General features: G+C 51.8%; 2 protein-coding genes and 1 pseudogene across 3 annotated transcripts in view; 1 reads left to right on the top strand and 2 right to left on the bottom strand.

The window, feature by feature from the left end:
• Positions 1-24468, top strand: part of LOC311530761 (olfactory receptor 52B2-like) — a 40551-nt gene that overhangs the window by 10083 nt on the left and 6000 nt on the right. The window lies entirely within an intron of this gene.
• Positions 2169-3674, bottom strand: LOC311514469 (ubiquilin-1 pseudogene; annotated as a pseudogene). Its single transcript has one exon. The product of its transcript is annotated as a ubiquilin-1 pseudogene (transcript).
• LOC311530755 (olfactory receptor 52B2-like) lies at positions 6792-13888 on the bottom strand. The gene is made up of 2 exons (XM_084647632.1): positions 13773-13888; positions 6792-10186 (listed from the first exon to the last, which is right to left on the bottom strand). The coding sequence occupies exon 2, from the start codon at positions 10153-10155 to the stop codon at positions 9181-9183; it is 975 nt and encodes a 324-aa protein (XP_084503758.1). The 5' UTR covers positions 10156-10186; positions 13773-13888; the 3' UTR covers positions 6792-9180.

The raw sequence follows: 24468 nt of genomic DNA on the forward strand, positions 1-24468 counted from the left end.
AGGCCCCAAATCCACCTTGCATTTCGCTCAGCCCCTTTCCTGCCTGGCTGGCTTCTGAGTGAGGCGTGCAGGAAGGCCAACTGCGGTGAAAGCCCCGGCGTGCGATATGTGAACCAGCCTCGCTAGCCAAGTAGCTGCCCGGGGAGCTAGCCCAACCCTGGTGTTCAGAAACATATTTTCTCTCCGCGAGGGAGCCGTTGGAAAGGAGCTGTGAACACTGTGCTTTCCCAAGGAGCAGTGGGGCAATTCAGCTAACATTTTAACCAAGCTCCGAGTATAAATCTTCCTAAGGAGCTGACTAATTTGGCATTATGTACGAGTTGAACCGGCAGGCGCTGTGGAGCTGGTGACTGATTGACCAAGTGGTTCTTTTCCTCTCTTTCCCAAACGTGCATAACCTGTGCAAAAACCTGCCCGAGGCCCCTTAGTCCCCCTCAGAGCAGGGCTACAGCCAGGGTTTGAAAATACTTCCACCTCCTTTGCAGGATGGCTGCAGAGTCTGACAAAGGGCCGGATTGATTTCTAGGCGTACAGTGAGCGTTTGTTCTATGGTTCAGTGCCGTCCTTTTCAAACTGGGCTACATAACCCAGTCACCTCAGTCCTCTAAGTGCCAGCCGGCTGGTCTTTTAGAGCCACAGAGCACCAATAGCCGCTGTTTAGGTGAGTGGGACCACTCCTGTAAGTGAAGTTAGTCGTGTCCTCAGGCATTAGCAGGCCATGAGCTCCATGAACTGGACAATTCAGCAGCTGGTGTGCTGAGCCCATGGCCCATCACGCTGGCCAAGAGTGTCTCATTTGTTCCTGGCATGCCCCCATCTGTCTGTCTGCACCTCTCCTCCTATACTTCTTGTTCTGTGTTCGTACAGTGCCTGGCACAACGGGGACTTAGCCCATGGCTGGGATTCCTTGGTGGGAGGGTAATACAAATAGATAACGATAATTAATAAAACAAGACACACCACGCAGGGGTAACACACGGGGCCCTAACTCAGCAAGGAGCTTAAACATGCACCTAACTTTAAATGCATGGGCAGCCCCACGTGCTCGCAGTTAGGCATGTGCCGATGGACCTCGCTGACTTGGGCCCCAGGGGAAGGAATGGGGAGGAAGAGACGGGGAGCAGGGGAGTAACAGTGTTAGGAGCCATGGGTAACACACATGCGATGAACAGTCACGAGAACGACGTTTTCGAAATATAAATAAATACATGTTGTGTAGTAGACAGAGAGCCGGGAACATGGGCCTGGTTCAAGGCCTAAACCACAGCCAGCGAAAAGTTACACTACAAGCAACAGTCAGGCCCTGTCAAAAGCAGATGCTTCCCTAATCCCGGCCAGTCAGCGTCCGGTACCCGAACTCGGTGCTAGGATTGCTAGAACACACTGAGCAGGCGAGCCCATGCCAGCAGGCCAGCACAAGAAAACCCCCGCCTCGCACACGATAAGACAGTTGGGCAAAATATCTTGTCTGAAATATGAGGAGTAAAAGTACAAAGACAGATGATGAATAGGGAGGTTTCTGCTTTTCACAGGGCCTGACCGTTGCTCAGAGCGTAACTTTTCCTGGCTTTGGTTCAGGCTCCAGGCCTTGAACAAGGCCTGTGCTTCTGGCTCTCTCTTCCTACTACAATTGGTAACTGATTATTATTAGAGCTGGTCAGAAACGTTTAATCAAAAAAAAAAAAAGAATTCAACCAAAAATGACCTTTTTCCTCCACCTTTGTAGGTGTTCATGAAACAGCTGCTAAAAACCACCAGGAAATGGTTTCCTCCACCTTTTGTTCTTGGAAAATAAAATACATTTTTTTTTTTGGATAGCTCTAATTTTTTCTTCATATCACTTTATTTGCTTCTGATGCAGGAAACCCCTTTTACAGAGGAAGCTTTGAGCCCGAATGCGGCGACGGCTGCTGCTCTCCTACCTTAGGCAGAGTGACACGACCTGGAATGAAATAAACAAAAATGGGGCTTGAAAGATTTACGACCTTTTTATCAGAAATCATGGTGTTCTTTTCGGTTTGGGTTTTTTTCATGTTAAGCGACAGCCGTGCTGGGAGCCCGAGAGCCTGTTCGTTGTCGCCTCAGCGTCGTCTCTTGCTGCTAGCAGAGCTGGTGAATTTGCACGGCGGCTTGGGAAGCCCATTGCAGTCAGCAGCTCCAGCTGCTCGTCAGAGATTTGGGGCGTGCTGAGGATTTGCTCCAGCTAGGGCCTGCAGCATCTGCTGAACAGTGAACTTCTGGTTTGGCACGGCTGAGGCTGGCTGTGCAGCTTCCTTGAGCCCAGGGCTCGGGGGCGCTCTCTCTGCTGAGCTTGCCGTGTGCCCCGACCCCGCTAAAGGAGACAGGAGCTGCAGTGGGATGCCGGGTTCCCCCATTGCCAGTGCCTGCAGCCTCTGTTGAATCTGTGCCATTGCTTGCATTTCTCTAGAGCCCGGCACGGCCGCCAGCTCCTCCAGGTGCCAGATTTGCTGATGGAAGGTGGGGAGGGGCTGCGTCGGGGGCTGCCCAGCTGTCGGGGGGCTCTGCGGCAGCGTCTTTGTCCCCAGGTCGGGGTTCAGGCCGAGCGACTGCTGCACGCTCCTCGCACCGGGCCCGACCAGGACGTCCTGCACAAGCTGTTTGACCGTCTGCTGCAGCAAGCCCTTGATGGCCGTTGAGAGGGCGGCGGTGCTTCCTGGGTCTGGAGTGGGTCCGAAGCAGCTCCGTGCTGGGTAGTGGCTAATGCTACGGCTGCTGCTGGTGTCACTGGGGGAGCTGGAGGGCGGAGTACAAGCCGGGGGTGAAGGAGCTCTTCTTCTTCTACTCAAAGGGGTCTGGCTGCTGGTGAGGGATGAGCTGCTCCTCAGAGAAGCAAATGAGTTCCCCGCAGCCTGTGTCTGTGCTTCCTTCCACGTTAAATCGGGGTGATCCCTGCTCATGTGCTGCGAGGCACGGCCTCCGCCCAGGATGCTGGCCAGAAAGTTCAAGGCCTGGCTGGGGTCCTTCATGATTTCCCTCACGGTGGCTGGGCTCCGCGCGAGCTCCAGCATGAGCTGCAGCATGTCGGGAGTGTTCAGGAAGTGGCCGATCTCCGGGGTTTTCTGGATCACTTGCTGCTTCAGAGGATTGTCCGTGATCAGCTCGGTCATCAGGTCGGGGTTGGAGAGCCGGCTCTGAATGAAGGGGTTCTCCAAGAGCTGGAACATCATCTCGGGGTTGGACGTGAGCTGGCTCTGAAACTCGGAGAAGTTGGCCGTGTTCAGGCCGAGGTTGCTGACAAGCTCCTGCAGGCCGGCCGTGCCGAAGGCCATGCTGCTGGCAGAGCCCGGCCTGGAGAGGCAGCCGTTCTCCAACTGGGTGGCGGCCGCACCCTCCGGGGAGCCGGCGCGCTGACCCGGACGCTCCTGGGGTCTCCTTTGCGACTGGACGACGAGGTAGATGGTGGCGTCATCCTGGATGCCATGTTGGCTCAGGGTCTTGTGATCTTTTAAAATCCTGCCAGCAAATATCAGTACGAGCCGGTCGGTGGGAGAGGAGAAACGGGTGGAGACGCCGGCCTTAAACTCCCTGATGAGCCTGTCCTCGGGCACCACAAACTCCTCCTTCTGCCCGGGAGTCTTGACTGTCACCCTGATGAGTTGGGGAGCGGCGGCAGCCTCTAGACCAGCTCCAGGGACTTCTCCGCTTCTGACCATGCTTAGTGGGATGGAGCCTCAGTAACAGGACATTTGCAAGCTTTGGCACAGGGATGGGGGTGTGAGGCAAAGGACACAGCGTCTTCTGCTTCCCCGCTACTGGCCCCCTCTCATCATGAGCCTCTGGAGAGGACCAAGGGGGAGACCTCCTCGGTGTCTCCAACCAAGGCCCAGGCTCCCCTGCTGCTCTGCTCCTCTGCTGACCTGCAACCTCCTGTGTCTGCACTGTGACATCACGGCTGATGCCATAAGCTGCCATGGCACCTGTGGGTGAGACCAGCCGTTTCCTCTACATTAATCCCCACGCAAGCTACTCGTTCTGAGAACCTCAACGTGGCGATTTCCTGGCAAAGGCCCAAATTCTTTCCCGGTGGCATAAGTAGATGCAACTAGACCAAGGGCAATGGAGCTGGGTCTTTGCACATCACAGGTGAATTTGGCCCCAAATCTGTAATAATCTTAGTTCTACTAATAAATAATTCTGGGATCCTTACTCAGTCTTTACTCAGGCAACTTCTGTGGGGAGGGAATGGAGATTTCTCTGTCATCCATCATTTTTACCCAGCACAAATTTAAAATGTCATTCTGGGCTGGGTTAAATCCGGTTGAAGTTGCGGGAGTGTAGCAGCCGCCTTTCATTCAGGATGAATGTGAAGAAGTGAGTAAGCTCCTTTATTAACCAGGGAACTGAAACAATAGCAGCCACCACCCATCACACAGGCTAGGCTTGAGTAAAGGCTGAACTGTGTGGCCCAGTGGGTTTCCCTGGGGACTGATACAGCAAATGCAGATGGAACTGAGTGTGTCTGGGTGTCTCTGAGAGAGACACTGCAGCAAGGCCAGTGAAGCTGGGAAAGAAGGCAGGAAGGAAGCGCCAAATTGCTCCCGAAGCGCTGGTGGAGTGGCCCTGAGAAAGGTCAGAGAGAGCTTTTTGGCAGAGTGCTGGCAGAAAGAGGCTTGGAGCTGCAAACAAGGAAACTATCCTTAGTTCCTCCTGGAGTCAAGGAACAAGGACTTTGTACCTTCTGTGTAAATAAACAGGATTCCATCAAACAAATGTGTGACTGCATCATCAGGTTTGCCTCCTAACAGAAACAACTTGCAGGGCCCCAAACTTTGTCCAACCACTTAGGCCAAAAGGGGTAACAATACAAATAAAGTTTTACTTCCCTGACAAGGGAACCAGAGGGTCTTACAAAAAGCCATGATCCAAACTTGAAACACACTTAGCAGCTGCAGACAGCCAGACCCTCCAGTGGTGTTCATCAGCAGAGCTCCACTGAGACTGAGTTACACCAGTTGAAGGGGAGAGGATGAGACAATGGGTGGACAGATGTTTCCCAAGAACCCACAGAATAGTTCTTGGAGAACTTCCCTTCTCTAAATCCTTCAGCTTTCCAGTCAGCTCCTTCTCCATGCTGCATGTCCCTGCTGGAACTCCTTGCGTGATCTTCACAATTAGCACAGCCATGTCCTATAAGTCAATGTATTGTCCCATCCTTAGAAAAACAGACCCCTGGGCCCATAAAACATGCAACACCCAGCCAGCCTGGCCCCTAGGGAATCCAATCCAGCTGCCCAAACAAACCCCTCCTCAGGGCAAACCCTGACTCCCAAAGAAACCCCCAGCCTCTCCCCGAACCTGTAGTGACTGCCACAACTCCCCCAGGAGGAGGGACTGGACAAGGCCTTCAGGGGTTGGCCAGAGAAGGAAGCTTGTTGAGTGTGTTTCTGCGTGTTCCTGCCCCACGGTTAAGCTGCACTGACGTCTGCCAGTCTCTGAGCGGGTGGTTGAGACATGTTTCACTGCCATTCGCCCCACTTTGACCCTGAGGGGTGCCCTCCCAGGACAGGCACCTGTCCCAGACCGTCTTTCTCAGGAGCCCCATGGGGGGGGTCTCTAAAACAATGGGGAGGATGTGGGTCAATTCCTGGCTCTGCCACCAACTCCCTGTGTGGCCGTGGGTGAGACCCAGAACCTTGTTTCCCCTTCTGTGAAATGGGGAATAAAATGCTGCCCTACCTCGCTGGGTCCCACAAAAAAGCCTCTTAGTAAGACAGCAGCCACGCCAAAGGGGTGACCAGGGACCTGAGCAGTGAGGCGTGGGGAGGGGTAAAGCTGTCATTCAGATAAGTTCCCCCTCCTGCTCAGCAGCTCCCCAAATCCTTCTTGAGAAGTGGGTTGGATTCCCCCCCCAACGTCCGACCCCTATTTCTCATTGGGTTCACTTTCCTCCACCAGCATTGCAATAGGTTCTAGAGATTTTCTCCCGAGCCAAGCCAGGGTCAGAGCCCAGCTGGACATCACTGGGCAAGGAAGGGGATTGGATTTCTTTCGGTAAATGTCAATGTCACATGCCAAACCTGACCAAAAAATATTTCCATCTGTAATAATTGAAATTGGCAGCCAGGCAAGAAATATGCTGCTTGAGAACATATGAGAGTTCAATTTAAGGTGATTTACTGTGTATATTTTCACACACGATGTCGACAATTTGGGTTTTCATGGCTATAAAGATTTAACTGTTTGAATCTCAACATGGCCTGTCATTGAATAATTATTGTCTCATCCCCCCTCATCATTTCTCGCAACTGTGAAAATTTACAGTCTTGAAAATCAAAAAGAAAAATGCTTCGAACCCGTAGCCATGCACAACTGCGAAAATTTCAATCAATAAAGCTAGGGAAAAAATGCTTAAAAATAAACATTGAGCTTATCTGCTGAAATGATACAAATAAAAAATCCCATTCTGCCAAGTGTAAACATCATCCATCCTGCCCTCCCACACAGCAACGTCAAGGCCCTGGTGCCCGCCTGAAACCTGGATGAACTACGGTTTTAAATTGAGCCTAGATCTTAACATGAGTGATAGCCCCAGAGCATGTGACCGAAAAGAATGCGATCCTGAGCAAGAGGGGCTGGTTGTGTTGGACTTCTAGTGCCCCTGGAAATATCAGGGTTATTTCATTCAAGGTTTGGGTTAAAGCAGTAGAGACAAAGAAAACGTAGTGAGTTGGACAGCAGGGGCAGTAAACAATCTGTTTCTTTAGTTTATTGTAAAGAAATGCAGCTTAGAACGAAATATGGGAAAATGAGATAAGAAGGAAACCTTGGGAAGAAAGGGGCCCAGCCATGAATCTTCTCCTACCCAGACCTGAGGGCAAGGTTCCCCCCTAAAATTCCCTCACCTGGCTTTAGCTAAGGTCCAATAACTGGCAACGACACCTCTTGTGTGTTATAGTGCATAAAAAACCAGGTTTTTCAGGGGTTCTTTGTCAAAGCTTTTCCTTACCCCTCTGGAGAGCACCATGATGGGAAGGTAGCTTCTGGGCCTCATCCCGTTGGTACTTATAATTGTATGCTGGCGGGCACAGAATATAGATGCATATGTTTATGTTAGTACATTGGGTATAATTATCACCAAGTGGCCTTTGAATTACATCAAGGAAAGTCTGTGTGGCAGTTCTCCTGTGGTAAACCTTGATAAACGTACTAGGAAAATAAGTCCCAACATCTCCTTTGGTGTGTCTTTGTCTCCAACGGGCCTACATAATCTAGAAACACACGTCCCATTGGTTTACAGTAGCTTTGACTTCCAATGGGGCTGCTGCTCCTAAGTCACTTAGGTGTTTGTGAAAATCCCATCCCAAGGGAACCAAGTGCTTTTCGCCTCTGCTTGGCCCCGGAAGAGGGAGGAGCAGAAAGGGACTGGGCTGCCATTCGAGCAGCTCTGAGCCCCGTATTGTAATGCTCCAGGGGTCCGCAGACAGCCATCCCAGTGCTGAAAGAGCTGCCGCCATCTTGTGTTTTCCCATCTCTGTGAGGCAATCATGTCTGGCCCCTCCATTCCCTTACCCCAGAGCAACTTCATTATGGGCCACATCTAACCCCTTCCCAGCCCACGTTCCCATCTCACCAGAGCCGCCGGGCATGGCCCAGAGAGTTTATCAGCACCACGGGAAGGAACCTTCCTTTCAGAGGCGCTGCCATTCTCTCCTTACTCGGGGGCAGGGGGAAATTGATGGCAGCAGGTCCACCGCCTTGCCCCATAACCCTGATGCAGAGGGACCCTGCACATGGCACAAAGATGAGGTAGATCCGGGTGCAGACATCTTGCACCAGATCGCTGAACCATGCCTCCAACAGAATGGAACTGGGTTCACCTTAGACAGGCCCCTTCTGCCCTATAAGGGGATGGGCCAGGATTTGCCTAGATCAGTGGAGGTTTCGGCAGATCTAGCACAGAGGGCATTGAAACAATTGGGGGCATTCATGCTCTAAACATAAACCCCAGCCACATTCACTCTTTGTAGGTTCCATGGGCCGGATTCCCTGCCCAGCTCCTAGTAATTCATTTGCTCCTCTGCAGAGTACATGTGAAACATTCTCCCTAGTGTTTCACACCTATTTTGTACACAATCACAAGACCATGCTTTTGCATTATGCTTTTCAGTGGCAGATCTTGTATTACAAAGGAGGTCAGTAGCATTATCCCCCCTTTACCAATGGGGAAACTAAGCCACAGAGCAGGGAAGTGACTTGCCCAAGATCACCCAGCAGGCCAGAAGCAGAGCTGGGGATAGAACCCAAGTCTCCTGAGTCTGTCAAAAAAAGATATCAAATTAGTTTGACAGGCTCTAGTTTCCATAAACTCATGTTGATTGGTATTAATTATATTACCCTTTAATTCTTTATTAATCAAATCCATTATCACCCATCTCCATTACCCAGGATCAATGTCAGAATGACAGGCCTATAATTACCTGGATCATTCCCTTTGCTTTTTTTTTTTTAAATTGGCACAACATTCGCTTTCTTCCAGTCTTCTGGAACGTCCCAACTGAGCGCCTGAGACAGCTCTTTTAAAGCTCTTGGATGCATTTTCTCTATACCTGCTAATTTTAAAATGTCCAACTTTAGTAGCTGCTGTTTAACATCCTCCAGCGATACTAATGGAATGGAAAGAGTGTTGTCATCATCATATGTTATGACTATTATCCGTATCCTAGTAACACCTGAGGACTCCAATCAGAGATCTGGGCCCCACTGAGCTAGGCAGTCTCCTGCTAACACAAAGACAGCCTGCACCTCAGAGGGCTGACAGTCTAAGATTAAGGCAATGCACAACAGGTGAATAAACAGACAAATGGGAGGTAAAGGGTGGACAGACTAACAGTAGTGACAGGTATGTTTATATACGATCACAGTCACAGAGATCTTGGTAGTCCTGGCTATTTTCTGAATGTTCTGCATTTGATCTGTGCTGGAGGGGAGTGTCTGATGGTTCATCTGAGCCACAGGAAGCAAACATCACGGGAGGAACCTCCAGTGATGAAAAGACCAGATGAACCAGTCTCCCATCTCCTGAAAACCCGCCTTCGAAGCAATCTGGTTTCATTTTGAAGGAACCTGCTGGTGAGTTTCATTGCTCAGGTCTCGGCCCTGTGGCAGCACTCACTACCAATTGCTCATTCCCAGTCCGTGTCTCTCACCTTTACGTGCAGGTCAACATCCCCTCCCGCAGCAGAAGCAGTGAAATCCCCAGGCCTGGGAGACCATGCGGGTCACTCGTTCCCGGATTTGTCTCGTTCTCACCCCGTAGACGATGGGGTTTAGCATGGGGGGAACAATCACATAGAGGTTGGCCAGTAGGATGTGAATGTGTCCAGGGATATTGTGGCCAAAGCGGTGAGTGAGGAACGAGAAAAAGGCCGGAGTGTAGAACAACAGGATGACGCAGAAGTGGGAGCCGCAGGTGCTGAGAGCCTTGCGCCGGGCGTCCTTGGACGGGAGCCGGAAGACGGCCCTGAGGATCAGCACGTAAGACACAGCGATGAGCATGACGTCCAACCCTGATGACAGCAGAGTTGTGGTGAACCCGTACCAGATGTTGGCTGTTATATCGGCGCAGGCCAGCCGGGCTATGCCCATGTGCTCACAGTACGTGTGAGGCATTACGGTGTGGCCACAGTACGGTAGCCTCTTCAGGAGGAAGATAGGTGGGAACATTATACATAACCCTCTGAGAACAGCGGTCACAGCTATTTTCCCTATCACTGAGTGTGTGAGGATAGCCGGGTATCTCAGGGGATAGCAGATGGCAACGTACCGGTCAAACGCCATGGCCAACAAAACGGTTGACTCTGCGATGAAACTAAAATGGGTAAAGAACATCTGGGTAATGCAGGCATCAAAAGAAATCTCCTTGGCACTAAACCAGAATATGGCCAGCATCTTGGGCACGGTAGTCGTGGATAACATTAGATCAGCGACCGCCAGCATGGCCAGGAAAAGGTACATGGGCTCGTGGAGGCTGCGCTCTGTTATGATGATGAAGAGTAAAACCGAGTTGGCAAAAAGAGCAACAACGTACATCAGGCAGACAGGGACGGAGATCCAGATGTGAGACTCTTCCATGCCCGGGATGCCGGTCAGGATGAACGTTATAGGATCAAAGCTGCTTTGGTTGAGAGTCGGCATGGTGGGCCCTGGGTTTGAACTCACACTGGCTCTGTAGAGAAAGACAAATGCAGAAATAACTCCTCTGATTAGCTAGGGCTCACACAATCATTTTGGACCAGACATAGCTTCGCCCCTTACAAACATCTGTTTCTGAAATGACTCCAGTTAGAAGATGTTTAAAAAGCAGGGACTTAATTCATGAAGGAATCTCTCTCCCTCTTTTGAAATGGACTCAAGAAGTAAAACCACTAACCAGCTATACTTTACTATACTTGGCTGCCATTCACCCTCTTCAATTTCAGTGCTAAGGGCTTCTTCTCTGGCTGTGCAGTTATAATGGGCCAGATCCTTTCTGACTTTGGGTTGAAATATTGCTGTCCATCACCGTAGTCTCTGTGCACTCGGATCCTACAAACACTTACATGTGGGAGTAACTGTGCTCCTGAGTAGCCCCGTTGAAGCCAATGGACCTCCTCACACGTGTACAACTCATAAGTGTAGAGTTACCCCAGTGCGTCACTGTTCATAGGGTTGTGCCCTTGCTTAGCAAGGATGCCTGGGCTGGTGTTTCCCAGACTTTTCAGGTTTTCGTATCCTCCATACACATCCGAAAAAGGTCTCCATGCTGCCAATGATAGGCTTGTATACTATAGCTCCTACTACGGCTATGCCAGCTGACCTCCCCTTTCGGGACCCCTGGGGAAAGGGGTGATGACTCAGGAGCTGAGAAACACTAAGCTAGTGGACAGGACTTGAGCACATGGGAGACTTTGATTCAATTCTCAGCTCAGCCGTCCTGGGTGAGGCATTTAATCTACCTGTGCCGTAGCTCCTCATCTGTGAAATGTGGACAATGCTTCCTGCCTTCCGGGCACAGGGTGAGGGGAACAGCCCATTCTCCACCTCGACTGCAAGAACAAGGGCCAGGGAACTGCCCAGGGAACTATATTACTTTCTGTCCGGCTGACAGCCAATAGCACAAACTACAGGCAAGCGGTATTTGATGTCAGGTGCGTGAGGCCATGCTAGACACACAGGCAAGGCTGTGTAATCACAGCCCAGACAAGGGGCTTCCTTGTCTTTTGTTTTGCTTTTCTGCAGGTTTTTCAATTGCCACAAAGTGCACAGGGCCACCAGGGCATGAAGGGTGATTCTGCTACGGGGGCGTGCAATGGCCATTGTCCGGATCAGCATTCGAGAAACCAAATGCACTCAGCCCGAGAGCCAAGCCCTTTCTTTGCTATTGCTCTCCCCCATATCCCAGCAAGGACATCTGGACTTAGTGTTAAAGCATAAGAACAGCCAGATGGGGTCTGAACAACAGCCCATCTAGCCCAGCATCCTGTCCTCCGACAGGGCTGGTGCCAGCTGCTTCCCAGGCAATGACCAGAACAGGGCAATTATCGAGTGATCCATCCCTGCCGTCCACTCCCAGCTTTTCCCAGTCAGAGGTTTAGGGACAACCCAGGCGTGGGGTTATGTCTCTGACCATGCTGTCTGATAGCCTTTGATGGACATGTCCTCCAGGAAGTTCTCATTCTTTTTCGAACCTTGTTATACCTTTGACCTTCACAACATCCCCTGACAAGGAGTTCCACAGGTTGACTGTGGGTACTTCCTTTTGTTTGTTTGAAACCTGCTGCCTATTTATTTCATCGGGTGACCCCTGTACGGAAGCTGTTCCATACCCTGAATCATTTTTATCACCCAGCTCTGTACCTTGTCAATCCAATATATGTTTTTGAGATGGGGTGATAAGAACTACATGTAGTATTCAAGGTATAGGGGACCCATGGGTTTGTGCAGTGGCATTATGATATGAGGAGAGGGGGAGGGAGTATACATTTAGTTTGAGCCTCTATTATGGTATTTGTAAAGAGTTTCCATGCAGCTGGCAGGAATTTCCCTGTTGCTTTTCGTTTCTGTGCAACCGGCTTCCCCATCTGTGTGTAGTTCGCCTTTTGGAAGTTAACGCTGCTGTGGTACGTTTCTTTGGTATTTTCTGCCCTACAAGGATGTTAAATTTAATTACATTATGGTTGTTATTACCAAGTGGTTCAGCTATATTCACCTCTTGGACCAGATCCTGGGCTCCACTTAGGCCTAAATCAAGAACTGCCTCTCCCCTTGTGGGTTCCAGGACCAGCTGCTCCGGGAAGCCATCGTTAGTGATGTCTCAAACCTTTATCTCTGCATCCCGTCCTGACATGTACCCAGCCAATACGGGGATCGTTGAAATCCTCCACTATTATTGGGCTTTCTCTTTCTGTAGCCTCTTTAATCTCCCTGAGCATTTCACACTCACCATCACCATCCTGGTCAGGTGGTCGGTAGAATATTCCTACTGCTATATCCTTCTTATTCAAGCATGGGATTTCTAGCCATAGAGTTTGATTCATTTAAGATTTTTACTATACTTGGCTGTCTGTTTTCTTTCACACATAGTGCCACTCCCCTCCCCCCCCCAGCACAAGCTACTCCATCAGTCCTCTACATTTTTTACCCTGGTATTACCCTGTCCCATTAATTATCATTGCTCCACCAAGTTTTTATGATGCCTGTTATATTGATATCCACATTTAATACCTGGTGCTACAGTTCATCCACCTTAGTATTTAGACTTCTAGCATTTCCACACAAGCACTTATAAAATCTGCCAATATTTCCTCGTCTGCCTTAATGTGATGGAACAGATTGTCACTCTTTTTCTGTGACTGTTTCTCTTCAGTTTCTGCCTATATTTCACCAACTTCTATCTTCTCTTCTTTACTAGGATATAGAGATCCTCCCCTAAGGGATGTCTCTTTCCGAACCACATGCTCCTCCGCACTACTTGGCTTTCCCCCAGCCCTTAGTTTAAAATCTCCTCTGAGACCTTTTTAATTTTACACACCAGCCATCCAGTTCCTTTTTGGTTTAGGTGAAGTCCATCCTTCCCGTGTAGGCTCCTCCTTTCCCAAAAGGTTCCCCAGGTCCTAACAAAGCTAAACCTTCCTCCCTACACCATGGTCTCATCGCCACATTGCAGCTCCGCCTGTCTAACTGGCCCTGCGCGTGAAACTGGAAGCCTTTCAGAGAATGCTACCCTGGAGGTTCTGGATTTCTCTCTCTTATCTAGCAACCTAAATTTGGCCTCCAGGACCTCTCTCCTATTCTTCCCTATGTCACAGATACCTACATGTACCACGACCACCAGCTCATCCCCAGCACTACCCATGAGTCTGTCTGGATACCTTGTGAGGTCCGCAACCTCTGCACCTGGTAGGCAAGTCACCATGTGGTTCTCCTGGTCATCACCAACCCAGCTAGCTAGATTTCTAATTATCAAACTGAAAATGCATTATGAAGTCACATGCTGAGCTAAGTCAGGAAAAGCCCAGAGCTACCCTCCCAGAAGGAGACCTTGCATTTGCCCACTTCTTTGACAGCCAAGGCCTGTTCCCTTCATGTTCATGGAGTGTAGAATCATACAGGGCAGGAGGTAGCCAGCTTGCAAACCCCACTGAACTAAGTCCTATCCTAGAAGTGCCTCTCAGAGGAGCCATTTGTCCCAGCTGAACATTTCCTGCCTTAGAACATTTTTAAAATAACTTTGAGCTGCCCCCAAGCCCAAATGTTTAATGCAAAAGACTCACCCAGGCTTCTGTGCTGGCTAGGAACGAAGACTCTGCTCCTGTGATCCGGGTGGGGAGCTGCAGGTGGTGGGGAATTGCCACTGACTGGGGCTGAGGCGTGGGGATATTAACATTGCCTCCTTATGAATCCCAGCAGTGAGCCTCAGGCAGGCTCTTGGACTTGCTGAATCTTAAACTGCCTGGTGCATTAAAGATTAACAGGAACTTACCCGGTCAGTTTCGTTCAGCCATTTCCTGCTTTTCCATCATTTGCATTACAAGTGGTTTAACTTACCCAGCCTGCATGGGCCTGAGTGGTACTTGTGCTGACCACTGAAACCAAGAACAACTGACACAGAGCCAGGCACCGAAGACCATTAAGAGCTTCAGAGCTGGGCTGGCGTTCTCAAGGCCTGGTGTCTCTGCTACCTAGGATACAATTTACCCTTTAGTCTTTGCATTACCAGCAACACCTCCAAACACATCATCTACATTATGCAGATGTTGCTCTGTGGGCAAGGGTTTCTGCCAGTGGCAAAACCCAGAAGCCTGCATTGTTTCTCCACACATTAGCATTCCAGTCTGAACTGGCATATGCTGAATTACAGCCACGTTTGTGGTGAAGCCCAGAGAGGCCAGAATCTCAGAAGTTAGTATTTATTTATAGTGCATTATTATTCAGACACCATTTTAAAGGGGAATGACACTGACAAATGACAAGCAATGTCCCAGCATCCCAAATGATAGCTCTATCTATTTAGCTTGTCCAAGGGAAGGTTAAGAGGTGACTAGATCATGGGCAACAAGTACCTTCATGGGGAAGAGATTTCTGAGAGTAGGTGGCTCTTTGTTCTCCTCTGCTCTGGCTCAAAGAGAAGTTATGGGCTTGGCGTAGAAAGGGCTAGGTTCGATTCTATGGCCCACACTATGCAGGAGCTCAGAGCAGGTGGTCACAGGGGTCATTCTAGCATTAAAGCCTATGGATCTCTCGGTCCCCGGCCTGAGTAGCTGAAATAATATTGATGCCCCTTTTCCTTTATAATGCCACCTTGCAACCAAGAAACCGCGGCATTGGAGGGCTACATTTTCAGAAGGGCGTGTGCCTCTCGCACGCCTGGCCCCAGATTTTCAAAGAAGCTCGGTTCTACTGCTGGTAGAAAAACGAAACACGTCTTGCACAAAAAATGTTGAAAAAACCCTGTCCCTTTATTCTCAGAAAATTTCATAACTTGGGGGGTTGGGGGAAGTAGGTTTTTTTCCAGCTCTGCTTGGCACCCCGATATTACCACTGAAAACACCAGCTGCTGGGTGATGTGGCCACTTCTGAATATGCTGGCCTTCAAGCCCACAAGCATATGCAGATCTGTCTACACTGCACATAAGCCCAGGGTCTGACTCAGGTTTGAGCCCCGCTTCCATCCACTCACAAGTCAATCTCCCTTGGGTCAGCGAGCACTCAGGACCCAGGCGTTAGGACCTTGCTAGCAGGTTGGGTCAGAGCCCCAGTCCCACGGGGACTCGAGTCCAAGCCCTGTCATTTTGCAATGCGGACGCAGGCCAAGCCTCAGACCCAAATCAGAAGGTCTGTGCAGTGCAGGATGGACACGTTAGCACAGCTGTGACACCTGGGTCCAGCAATTGTACATCCCCCGCTCAAGGTTAAACCCCATCATTTATGGGGTGAGCATGAGGCAGATTCGAGAGAGAGTGATCACATGTTGGCCCACATGAGGAAGCTGTGTGGAATTCTGCAGTGGGGCTGCTCCTTGACTGATGCAGGTAGACTTGTTATCAGGGTCAGCGCGGGGAGGGAGCTTCAGAAACGTGCTTTGTCGGATCAACCCTGAAACGTCACATTGACTCTGGATCAGGTTCTCGTCCCTGCTGGCAAAGATAATATCAGTAAATACGTGTGCAGCCGGGATTCACACGCTGAATGTAGAGTATGTACCTGCAGGTGGGATTCACCCCCTGCAGAAGCTGAAGCAGGATTTAAGAGACTTTGGACTGGCCTGCAGCTGCCCCCAGAAGAAGGATGCTCTGTGGGGATGCGTGAGAACAGAAAACACAGGACACAGTTTCAGCAGTATGGAGAGAAGAGGGTTCAGAGAAGAGCCACGAGAATGATTAAAGGATTAGAAAACCTGCCTTAGAGTGATGGATTCAAGGAGCTTCATCTATTTAGCTTCACAAAAAGACTGTTAAGGGCTGACATGATCGCAGTCTGTAAGCACCTACATGGGGAACAAATATTTAATAATGAACTCTTCAGTGCAGCAGAGAAAGGTCTAATACGATCCAGCGGCCAGAAGTGGAAGCTAGACACATTCACACTGGAAATGAGGCGTACATTTTTCGCGGTTAAAGTAATTAATCCCTTGAACCGTTTACCAAGGGTCGTGGAGGATTCTCCATCACTGGCGATTTTTAAATCAAGGTGGGCTGTTTTGCTAAAAGCTCTGCTCTAGTTGAAACAGGAAATAATGCAGGGAAGCCCTACATCCTGTATTAAACCAGAGATCAGAGCCGAGGGTCACAGTGGTCTCCTGGCAGATAATCTCTGACTCTATGAACATTTCGTCTGTGGTTTAGCTGCATCTCAGCGTCCACAAAGGGGAGGAATGTATTGGGTCAAACTTTCACCAAACTTCTCCTCTCCCCCTAAAAAGCAATACTTCCTTTGGGCCTGATCCAGAGTCCATTGACGTTAATGGGAGTTTTTCATTGATTTTCCTGGGTGCTGCTGGGTGCATAAGAATCCCCGGGGTCTTTTCTTAAGTCACTGAAAATTGGAGTGACTGTTTGTAAATGTTCACAACTTGGCTCTGTTTTAAAAAAAAAATGTAGCTAACTGAGATGTGCATTCCTCAGTCAGGGTTACACACAGGCCATCGTGTGGGATGTGGAGGCCTAGGTTCAAATCCCGGCTCCAAATCAGGCAGAGTTTGGACTTAAATCTAGGTCTCCCATAGCTATGTGAATGCCCTGCCATGGGTAATTCAGGCTTGGGGAGCACTCGCTCATGAGCTGTTCCATCTTGAGGACCTTCCTGGTGAAGGTTTCATGGAAACCAACACATTCCTGTGAAAAGGTTTGTTTTGGAGACACTGGCATTTCCCACCAACAAATGTGACCTCAAAAAATGCCCGACCGGCTCCAGTTTAGAGTGTAATGGGCTACTCCACCATCCCTGCTTCATAGCCCCTCAACGCTGGATTGACGTCAGCTGTTCCAACTATGTGGCCATGCAAAGGACTCCCCAGGCTCCCGTCCCTGCCGGGGATGAGGACTCTCTGCCTGTGACCCGGGTGGGGAGCGGCAGGCGGTGGGGAATCCACACTGACCAGGGCTGAAACACAAGGATATTTATACTGCCGCCCTGGGAATCCCAGTGTGGGGCTCAGAGCCAGCAGGGAACATAAGAATGGCCCTACTGGGTCAGAGCAATGGTCCATCTAGCCCAGTGCCCTGTCTTCCAACAGTGGCCAATGCCAGGTGACCCAGAGGGAGTGAACAGAACAGGGCAATTTATCAAGTGATCCATCCCCTATCGCCCATTCCCAACTTCTGGCAGTCAGAGGCGAGGGACATCCAAAGCATGGGATTGCAACTGTGACCATCTTGGCGAATAGCCATCGATGGACCTTTCCTCCAGGAACTGATCAAATTCTTTTTTGAACACCGTTATTTGGCCTTCACAACATCCCCTGGCAACAAGTTCCACAGGTTGACGGTGCATGGTGTGAGGAAATGCTTCCCTTTGTTTTAAACCAGCTCCCTGTTCATTTCATTGCGGGAGACCTGGTCCTTGGGTTCTGTGAACTCTTCCTGATTCCGAGGAGCAGCCGTGTTATTCTGTATCCGCAAAAAGAAAAGGAGGACTTGTGGCACCTTAGAGACGAACAAATTCTTTTTCTCCATGCTATGGCTGGCTCTTTTCTAAATTGAACTACCTCAGTCTTTTTAACCTCTCCTCATATGGACGCTTGCCATCCCCCTCCTCATCTTCGCTGTGCCATCTCCCTCCTCATCTTTGCCATGCCATCCCCCTCCTCATCTTTGCCGTACCATCCACTTCCTCATCTTTGCTGTGCCATCCCCCTTCTCATCTTCGCTGCGCCATCTCCCTCCTCATCTTCACCATGCCCTCTCCCTCCTCATCTTCGCTGAGCCATCCCCCTCCTCATCTTCGCTGTACCATCCCCCTTCTCATCTTTGCCGTGCCATCCCCCTCCTCATCTTCGCCGTGCCATCCCCCTCCTCATTTTTACTGTGCCATCCCCCTCCTCACCTTCACTGTGCCATCCCCCTCCTCATCTTCGCTGTGCCATATGCTTCCTCATCTTTGCATGCCATCTCCCTCCTCATCTTCGCTGAGCCATCCCCCTCCTCATCTTCGCTGTGCCATCTCCCTCCTCATCTTCAACATGCCTTCCCCCTCCTCATCTTTGCCGTGCCGTCCCCCTCCTCATCTTCGCCGTGCCGTCCCCCTCCTCATCTTCGCTGTGCCATCCCCCTCCTCATCTTCGCTGTGCCTTCCCCCTCCTTATCTTTGCCGTGTCATCCGCTTCCTCATCTTCGCTGTGCCATCCCCCTCCTCATCTTCGCTGTGCCATAAGCTTCCTCATCTTTGCTGCGCCGTCTCCCTCCTCATCTTCGCTGAGCCATCCCCCTCCTCATCTTCACTGAGCCATCTCCCTCCTCATCTTCGCTGTGCCACCCCCTCCTCATCTTTGCTTTGCCTTCCCCCTGCTCATCTTTGCCGTGCCATCCCCCTCCTCATCTTCGCTGAGCCATCCGCCTCTCATCTTTGCTGTGCCATCCCCGTCCTCATCTTTGCTTTGCCTTCCCCCTCCACATCTTCACTGTGCCATCCCCCTCCTCATCTTCGCTGAGCCATCCCCCTCCTCATCTTCGCTGTGCCATAAGCTTCCTCATCTTTGCCATGCCGTCTCCCTCCTCATCTTCGCTGAGCCATCCCCCTCCTCATCTTCGCTGTGCCATCCCCCTCCTCATCTTCGCTGTGCCGTCTCCCTCCTCATCTTTGCTGCACCGTCCCCTTCCTCATCTTCGCTGTGCCATCCCACTCCTCATCTTCGCCGTGCCGTCCCCCTCCTCATCTTCGCCGTGCCGTCAACCTCCTCATCTTCGCCGTGCCATCCCCCTCCTCATCTTCGCTGTGCCATCCCCCTCCTCATCTTCGCCGTGCCATCCCCCTCCTCATCTTCGCCGTGCCATCCGCTTCCTCATCTTCGCTGTGCCATCCCCCTCCTCATCTTCGCTGTGCCATAAGCTTCCTCATCTTTGCTGCGCCGTCTCCCTCCTCATCTTCGCTGAGCCATCCCCCTCCTCATCTTCACTGAGCCATCTCCCTCCTCATCTTGGCTGTGCCACCCCCTCCTCATCTTTGCTTTGCCTTCCCCCTGCTCATCTTTGCCGTGCCATCCCCCTCCTCATCTTCGCTGAGCCATCCGCCTCTCATCTTCGCTGTGCCATCCCCCTCCTCATCTTTGCTGTGCCTTCCCCCTCCTCATCTTCGCTGAGCCATCCCCCTCCTCATCTTCGCTGTGCCATAAGCTTCATCATCTTTGCCATGCCGTCTCCCTCCTCATCTTCGCTGTGCCATCCCACTCCTCATCTTCGCTGTGCCATCCCCCTCCTCATCTTCGCTGTGTCGTCTCCCTCCTCATCTTTGCTGCACCGTCCGCTTCCTCATCTTCGCTGTGCCATCCCCCTCCTCATTTTCGCTGTGTCGTCTCCCTCCTCATCTTTGCTGCACCGTCCCCTTCCTCATCTTCGCTGTGCCATCCCACTCCTCATCTTTGCTGTGCCGTCCCCCTCCTCATCTTCGCCGTGCCATCTCCCTCTTCATCTTAGCTGTGCCTTACCCCTCCTCATCTTCGCTGTGTCATCTCCCTCCTCATCTTCGCCATGCCGTCTCCCTCCTCATCTTTGCTGTGCCTTCCCCCTCCTCATCTTTGCCGTGCCATCCCCCTCCTCATCTTCGCTGTGCCATCCCCCTCCTCATCTTCGCTGAGCCATCCCCCTCCTCATCTTTGCCGTGCCATCCCCCTCCTCATCTTTGCCGTGCCATCCGCTTCCTCATCTTCGCTGTGCCATACGCTTCCTCATCTTTGCCATGCCATCTCCTTCCTCATCTTTGCTGTACCATCCCCCTCCTCATCTTCGCTGTGCCGTCCCCTCCTCATCTTTGCTGTGCCGTCCCCTTCCTCATCTTCGCTGTGCCATCCCACTCCTCATCTTTGCTGTGCTGTCCCCCTCCTCATCTTTGCTGTGCCATCTCCCTCCTCATCTTCGCTGAGCCATCCTCCTCTTCATCTTTGCCGTGCCATCCCCTTCCTCATCTTTGCTGTGCCATCCCCCTCCTCATCTTCGCTGTGCCGTCTCCCTCCTCATCTTCGCTGTGCCATCCCACTCTTCATCTTCACTCTGCCATCTGCCTCCTCAGCTTTGCTGTGCCTTCCCCCTCCTCATCTTCACTGTGCCTTCTCCCTCCTCATCTTTACTGTGCCATCCGCTTCCTCATCTTCACTGTGCCATCCCCTCCTCATCTTCGCTGTGCCATATGCTTCCTCATCTTTGCCATGCCATCTCCCTCCTCATCTTCGCTGAGCCATCCCCCTCCTCATCTTCGCCGTGCCATCTCCCTCCTCATCTTCACCATGCCTTCCCCCTCCTCATCTTTGCCGTGCCGTCCCCCTCCTCATCTTCGCCGTGCTGTCCCCCTCTTCATCTTCGCCATGCCATCTTCCTCCTCATCTTCGCTGTGCCATCCCCCTCCTCATCTTCGCTGTGCCATCCCCCTCCTCATCTTAGCTGCGCCGTCCCCCACCTCATCTTCGCCGTGCCGTCTCCCTCGTCATCTTCGCCGTGCCGTCCCCCTCCTCATCTTCGCCGTGCCATCCCCCTCCTCATCTTCGCTGTGCCATCCCCCTCATCTTCGCTGTGCCATAAGCTTCCTCATCTTTGCTGCGCCGTCTCCCTCCTCATCTTCGCTGAGCCATCCCCCTCCTCATCTTCACTGAGCCATCTCCCTCCTCATCTTCGCTGTGCCACCCCCTCCTCATCTTTGCTGTGCCTTCCCCCTGCTCATCTTTGCCGTGCCATCCCCCTCCTCATCTTCGCTGAGCCATCCGCCTCTCATCTTCGCTGTGCCATCCCCCTCCTCATCTTTGCTGTGCCTTCCCCCTCCTCATCTTCGCTGTGCCACCCCCTTCCTCATCTTCGCTGAGCCATCCCCCTCCTCATCTTCGCTGTGCCATAAGCTTCCTCATCTTTGCCATGCCGTCTCCCTCCTCATCTTCGCTGAGCCATCCCCCTCCTCATCTTCGCTGAGCCATCCCCCTCCTCATCTTCGCTGTGCCATCCCCCTCCTCATCTTCGCTCTGCCGCCTCCCTCCTCATCTTTGCTGCACCGTCCCCTTCCTCATCTTCGCTGCGCCATCCCACTCCTCATCTTTGCCGTGCCGTCCCCCTCCTCATCTTCGCCGTGCCGTCTCCCTCTTCATCTTAGCTGTGCCTTCCCCCTCCTCATCTTTGCTGTGCCATCTCCCTCCTCATCTTCGCCGTGCCTTCCCCCTCCTCATCTTCGCCATGCCGTCTCCCTCCTCATCCTTGCTGTGCCTTCCCCCTCCTCATCTTTGCCGTGCCATCCGCTTCCTCATCTTCACTGTGCCATCCCCCTCCTCATCTTCGCTGTGCCATACGCTTCCTCATCTTTGCCATGCCATCTCCTTCCTCATCTTCGCTGAGCCATCCCCTTCCTCATTTTTGCTGTACCATCCCCCTCCTCATCTTCGCTGTGCCGTCTCCCTCCTCATCTTTGCTGTGCCATCCCCTTCCTCATCTTTGCTGTGCCATCTCCCTCCTCAACTTCGCTGAGCCATCCTCCTCTTCATCTTTGCCGTGCCATCCCCTTCCTCATCTTTGCTGTGCCATCCCCCTCCTCATCTTCGCTGTGCCGTCTCCCTCCTCATCTTCGCTGTGCCATCTCCCTCCTCATCTTCGCTGTGCCATCCCCCTCCTCATCTTCACTCTGCCATCTGCCTCCTCAGCTTTGCTGTGCCTTCCCCCTCCTCATCTTCGCTCTGCCACCCCCCTCCTCATCTTTGCTGCCCTTCTCTGAATCTTTTCCCATTCGAATATATCATTTCTGAGCTGCAGCAACCAGAACTGCAGGCAGCATTCAAGCCCCAGGGATCTGGGGGTTTTTGCCATAAAATGTCACAGCGCTTCCCCGTCAGGTGTATGAAGTGAGGTGACCTGAATGTCTCTTCAACCTCCCAGCGCGTGCCGAAGGCCCTTGCTAATTCTCTCCCATGCACCCCATGCTGCTCGCACACACAACTTGCGGCCTCACTTGTGTGTGTGGGCAGCGTGAGCTCCTCTTGTTAACACTTTCCCTGCAGATAGTGCAGAGCGTTACCTGGGAGCCTGTGCAGCGTGAGAGCCTGACCCCCATGCCGATGGGAGCAGAGCGCACTCAGCCCTGGGCGAGCGCGAGCCCTAAAGTCTGACCCAACCCTGCTGGGTGAATTCAGAGGGCCTTGGACCAGGGGCTCAGAGAGCAGAAGGCATTCTGTGCTGCTCCTTGCTGGAGGCAGGCTGTGCCTTGCACAAGCCCTCCTCTGAGTGTTTCTAGCGAAGGGCTGCAGCTCAACAAACAGGGCAAGGAAAGAATTATTCTGAAAATGTTCGAGGGGGCTGGTAATGGAGCTCCCTCTGGCTGTGTCTATGCTCCTGGTGAGCCAAGAGCCTGGGGTTGGGCACAGACACCCTTACAAGTGTTGATGAAGCACCAAAAAGTATGGCAGGGGCCTTGCAACAGGGACAGCCAGTAAGGAGGGGCTAATGGGGCTGCCCCTGGGCCAGTAAACTCCCTGTCCTTTCTTGCTTCCTTCCTTCCCTTTCCCCTTGTTTCTAGCACCCCAGGGCGAGAACAGCAGGGAAAGGGGACCGGAGGTGATGCGGGGGGTCGTAAATGACCTTTATTTTAGACTAAGGAAAACATAAGGAAGAACATGAGAACGGCCACACTGGGTCAGACCAAAGGTCCATCTAGCCCTGTACCCTGTCTTCCGACAGGGGCCAATGCCAGGTGCACCAGAGGGAATGAACAGAACAGGGAATCATCAAGTGAGCCATCCCCTGTCGCTCATTCCCAGCTTCTGGAAGTTGGAGGTTTAGGTACCTCCAGAGCATGGGGTTGCATCCCTGACCATCTTGGCTAATAGCCATGGATAGACCTATCCTCCATTACTCTGGAGGGCATCCGGCACCAAAAAATTAGAAATTCTGCATGCAATATTTTAAAAATTCTAACAACATTCTGCAAAATTTGTTTGTCCAATAAATGTGGAGGCTCCAGGATGGCATTGGGGAGCACAGGCCACTGGCTGCACCGAGGTGGGCGATCACTCTGCAGCTCCCCGCCCCGGCACATGGACTCAGCGGTGGGGCTGCTCCTGACACTGACACAACGTGAGGACCAATCCTGCCCCAGAAACACCCAGGTCCTGCCCCTCAATGCCAGGTGTACCGGGTGTGGACGGGCAGGCTCAGCCCGACAGGATCTAAGTGCAGAGGGGCTTAATGTGGGGGGATCTGGGTGTGGGTTGAGAGGGTTCTTTGTGGGGCAATCTGGGTGCAGTTGGCTCAGAGCGGGATCTGGGTGCAGGGGCGGTCTGGATGCACGGGAGCTTACTCAGGGGTTATGGGTGCCACAGTAATGGGACTCTGCAGGAGGGTTCAGGTATGAAAAAGCATCAATTCATACCTCGAATGAGAGAGGGATGGACTGCAGCCCCAGCTCAGGAACATGCTGAGCACAGGGCACCCCAAGGATTACAGGTGTGAGGGGGAGGGTGTGCGATGGCATGTACACCCCCCACGTGGCCTGAAGGAATTCAGGTGGCCGGGGGGCCAATTAACCACCTAGGAGGAGCCGGGACTAATTAGAGATGAGGCTCAGCTGGTCAGGAACCGGATTTAGGGGCCGGATTTAGGGGCACGTGACCCAGGCTGGAGAGCCGGGGTTTGGTAGGGGGGTGCTGGGCTCAGGGTGCTGTTTTTGTGGTTAGCGACAAAAGGGAGAAGGAAATGTCTGAAGGAAAATGTTTCCGGTATTCCGTAGCTGGGTTCATGTTTCACCAGCCTCCCAGAATGTTCCGGACCTTTGCCAAATGTTGTGGATCCTTCCAGGAGAACGACGTTTTCCTGGAACCTCCTAGAACGTGGCCAAAGAGCAAAGTGAAGTAAGAGCCCCGCTGCGATGTTGTGAACTTTGTTTCATTGTGCAATTGTGGAAGCGTTCCTGTGTTTTAAGACTCGAAGCGTGTAAGTCGCGCCTAATAAAGGACGTATTTAATGAGCTCGCTCGTTATGGTACCACTTGAAAATGCCCCTGGCCAGTCGTTGTCCTGCACTTCCCCAGGGCAAAGGCGGGAAAAGCCTCCTTTTGAACGAAAGGACGAGGGTTAACAGTGTACAGCCGTCACCTGCTGGAACACGAGTTAATGCTGGTCCTCCCAATGTCGGTGCACAGAGCAATGTCTCGGTGTTTGTACATTTCAGGGATTTTTAACATTAAAAAGTTCCTATAAGCATAGAGGAAACTATTTTTTTTATTTGCTTATATATGGCATGAATAAATACAGATTTACAGATTCTAGCCTACAAATGTATAGTCTTATATGAC

Source organism: Lepidochelys olivacea, assembly GCF_965140295.1.
Source record: "Lepidochelys olivacea isolate rLepOli2 genome assembly, chromosome: 1".
NCBI classification, from domain to species: Eukaryota; Metazoa; Chordata; order Testudines; family Cheloniidae; genus Lepidochelys; species Lepidochelys olivacea.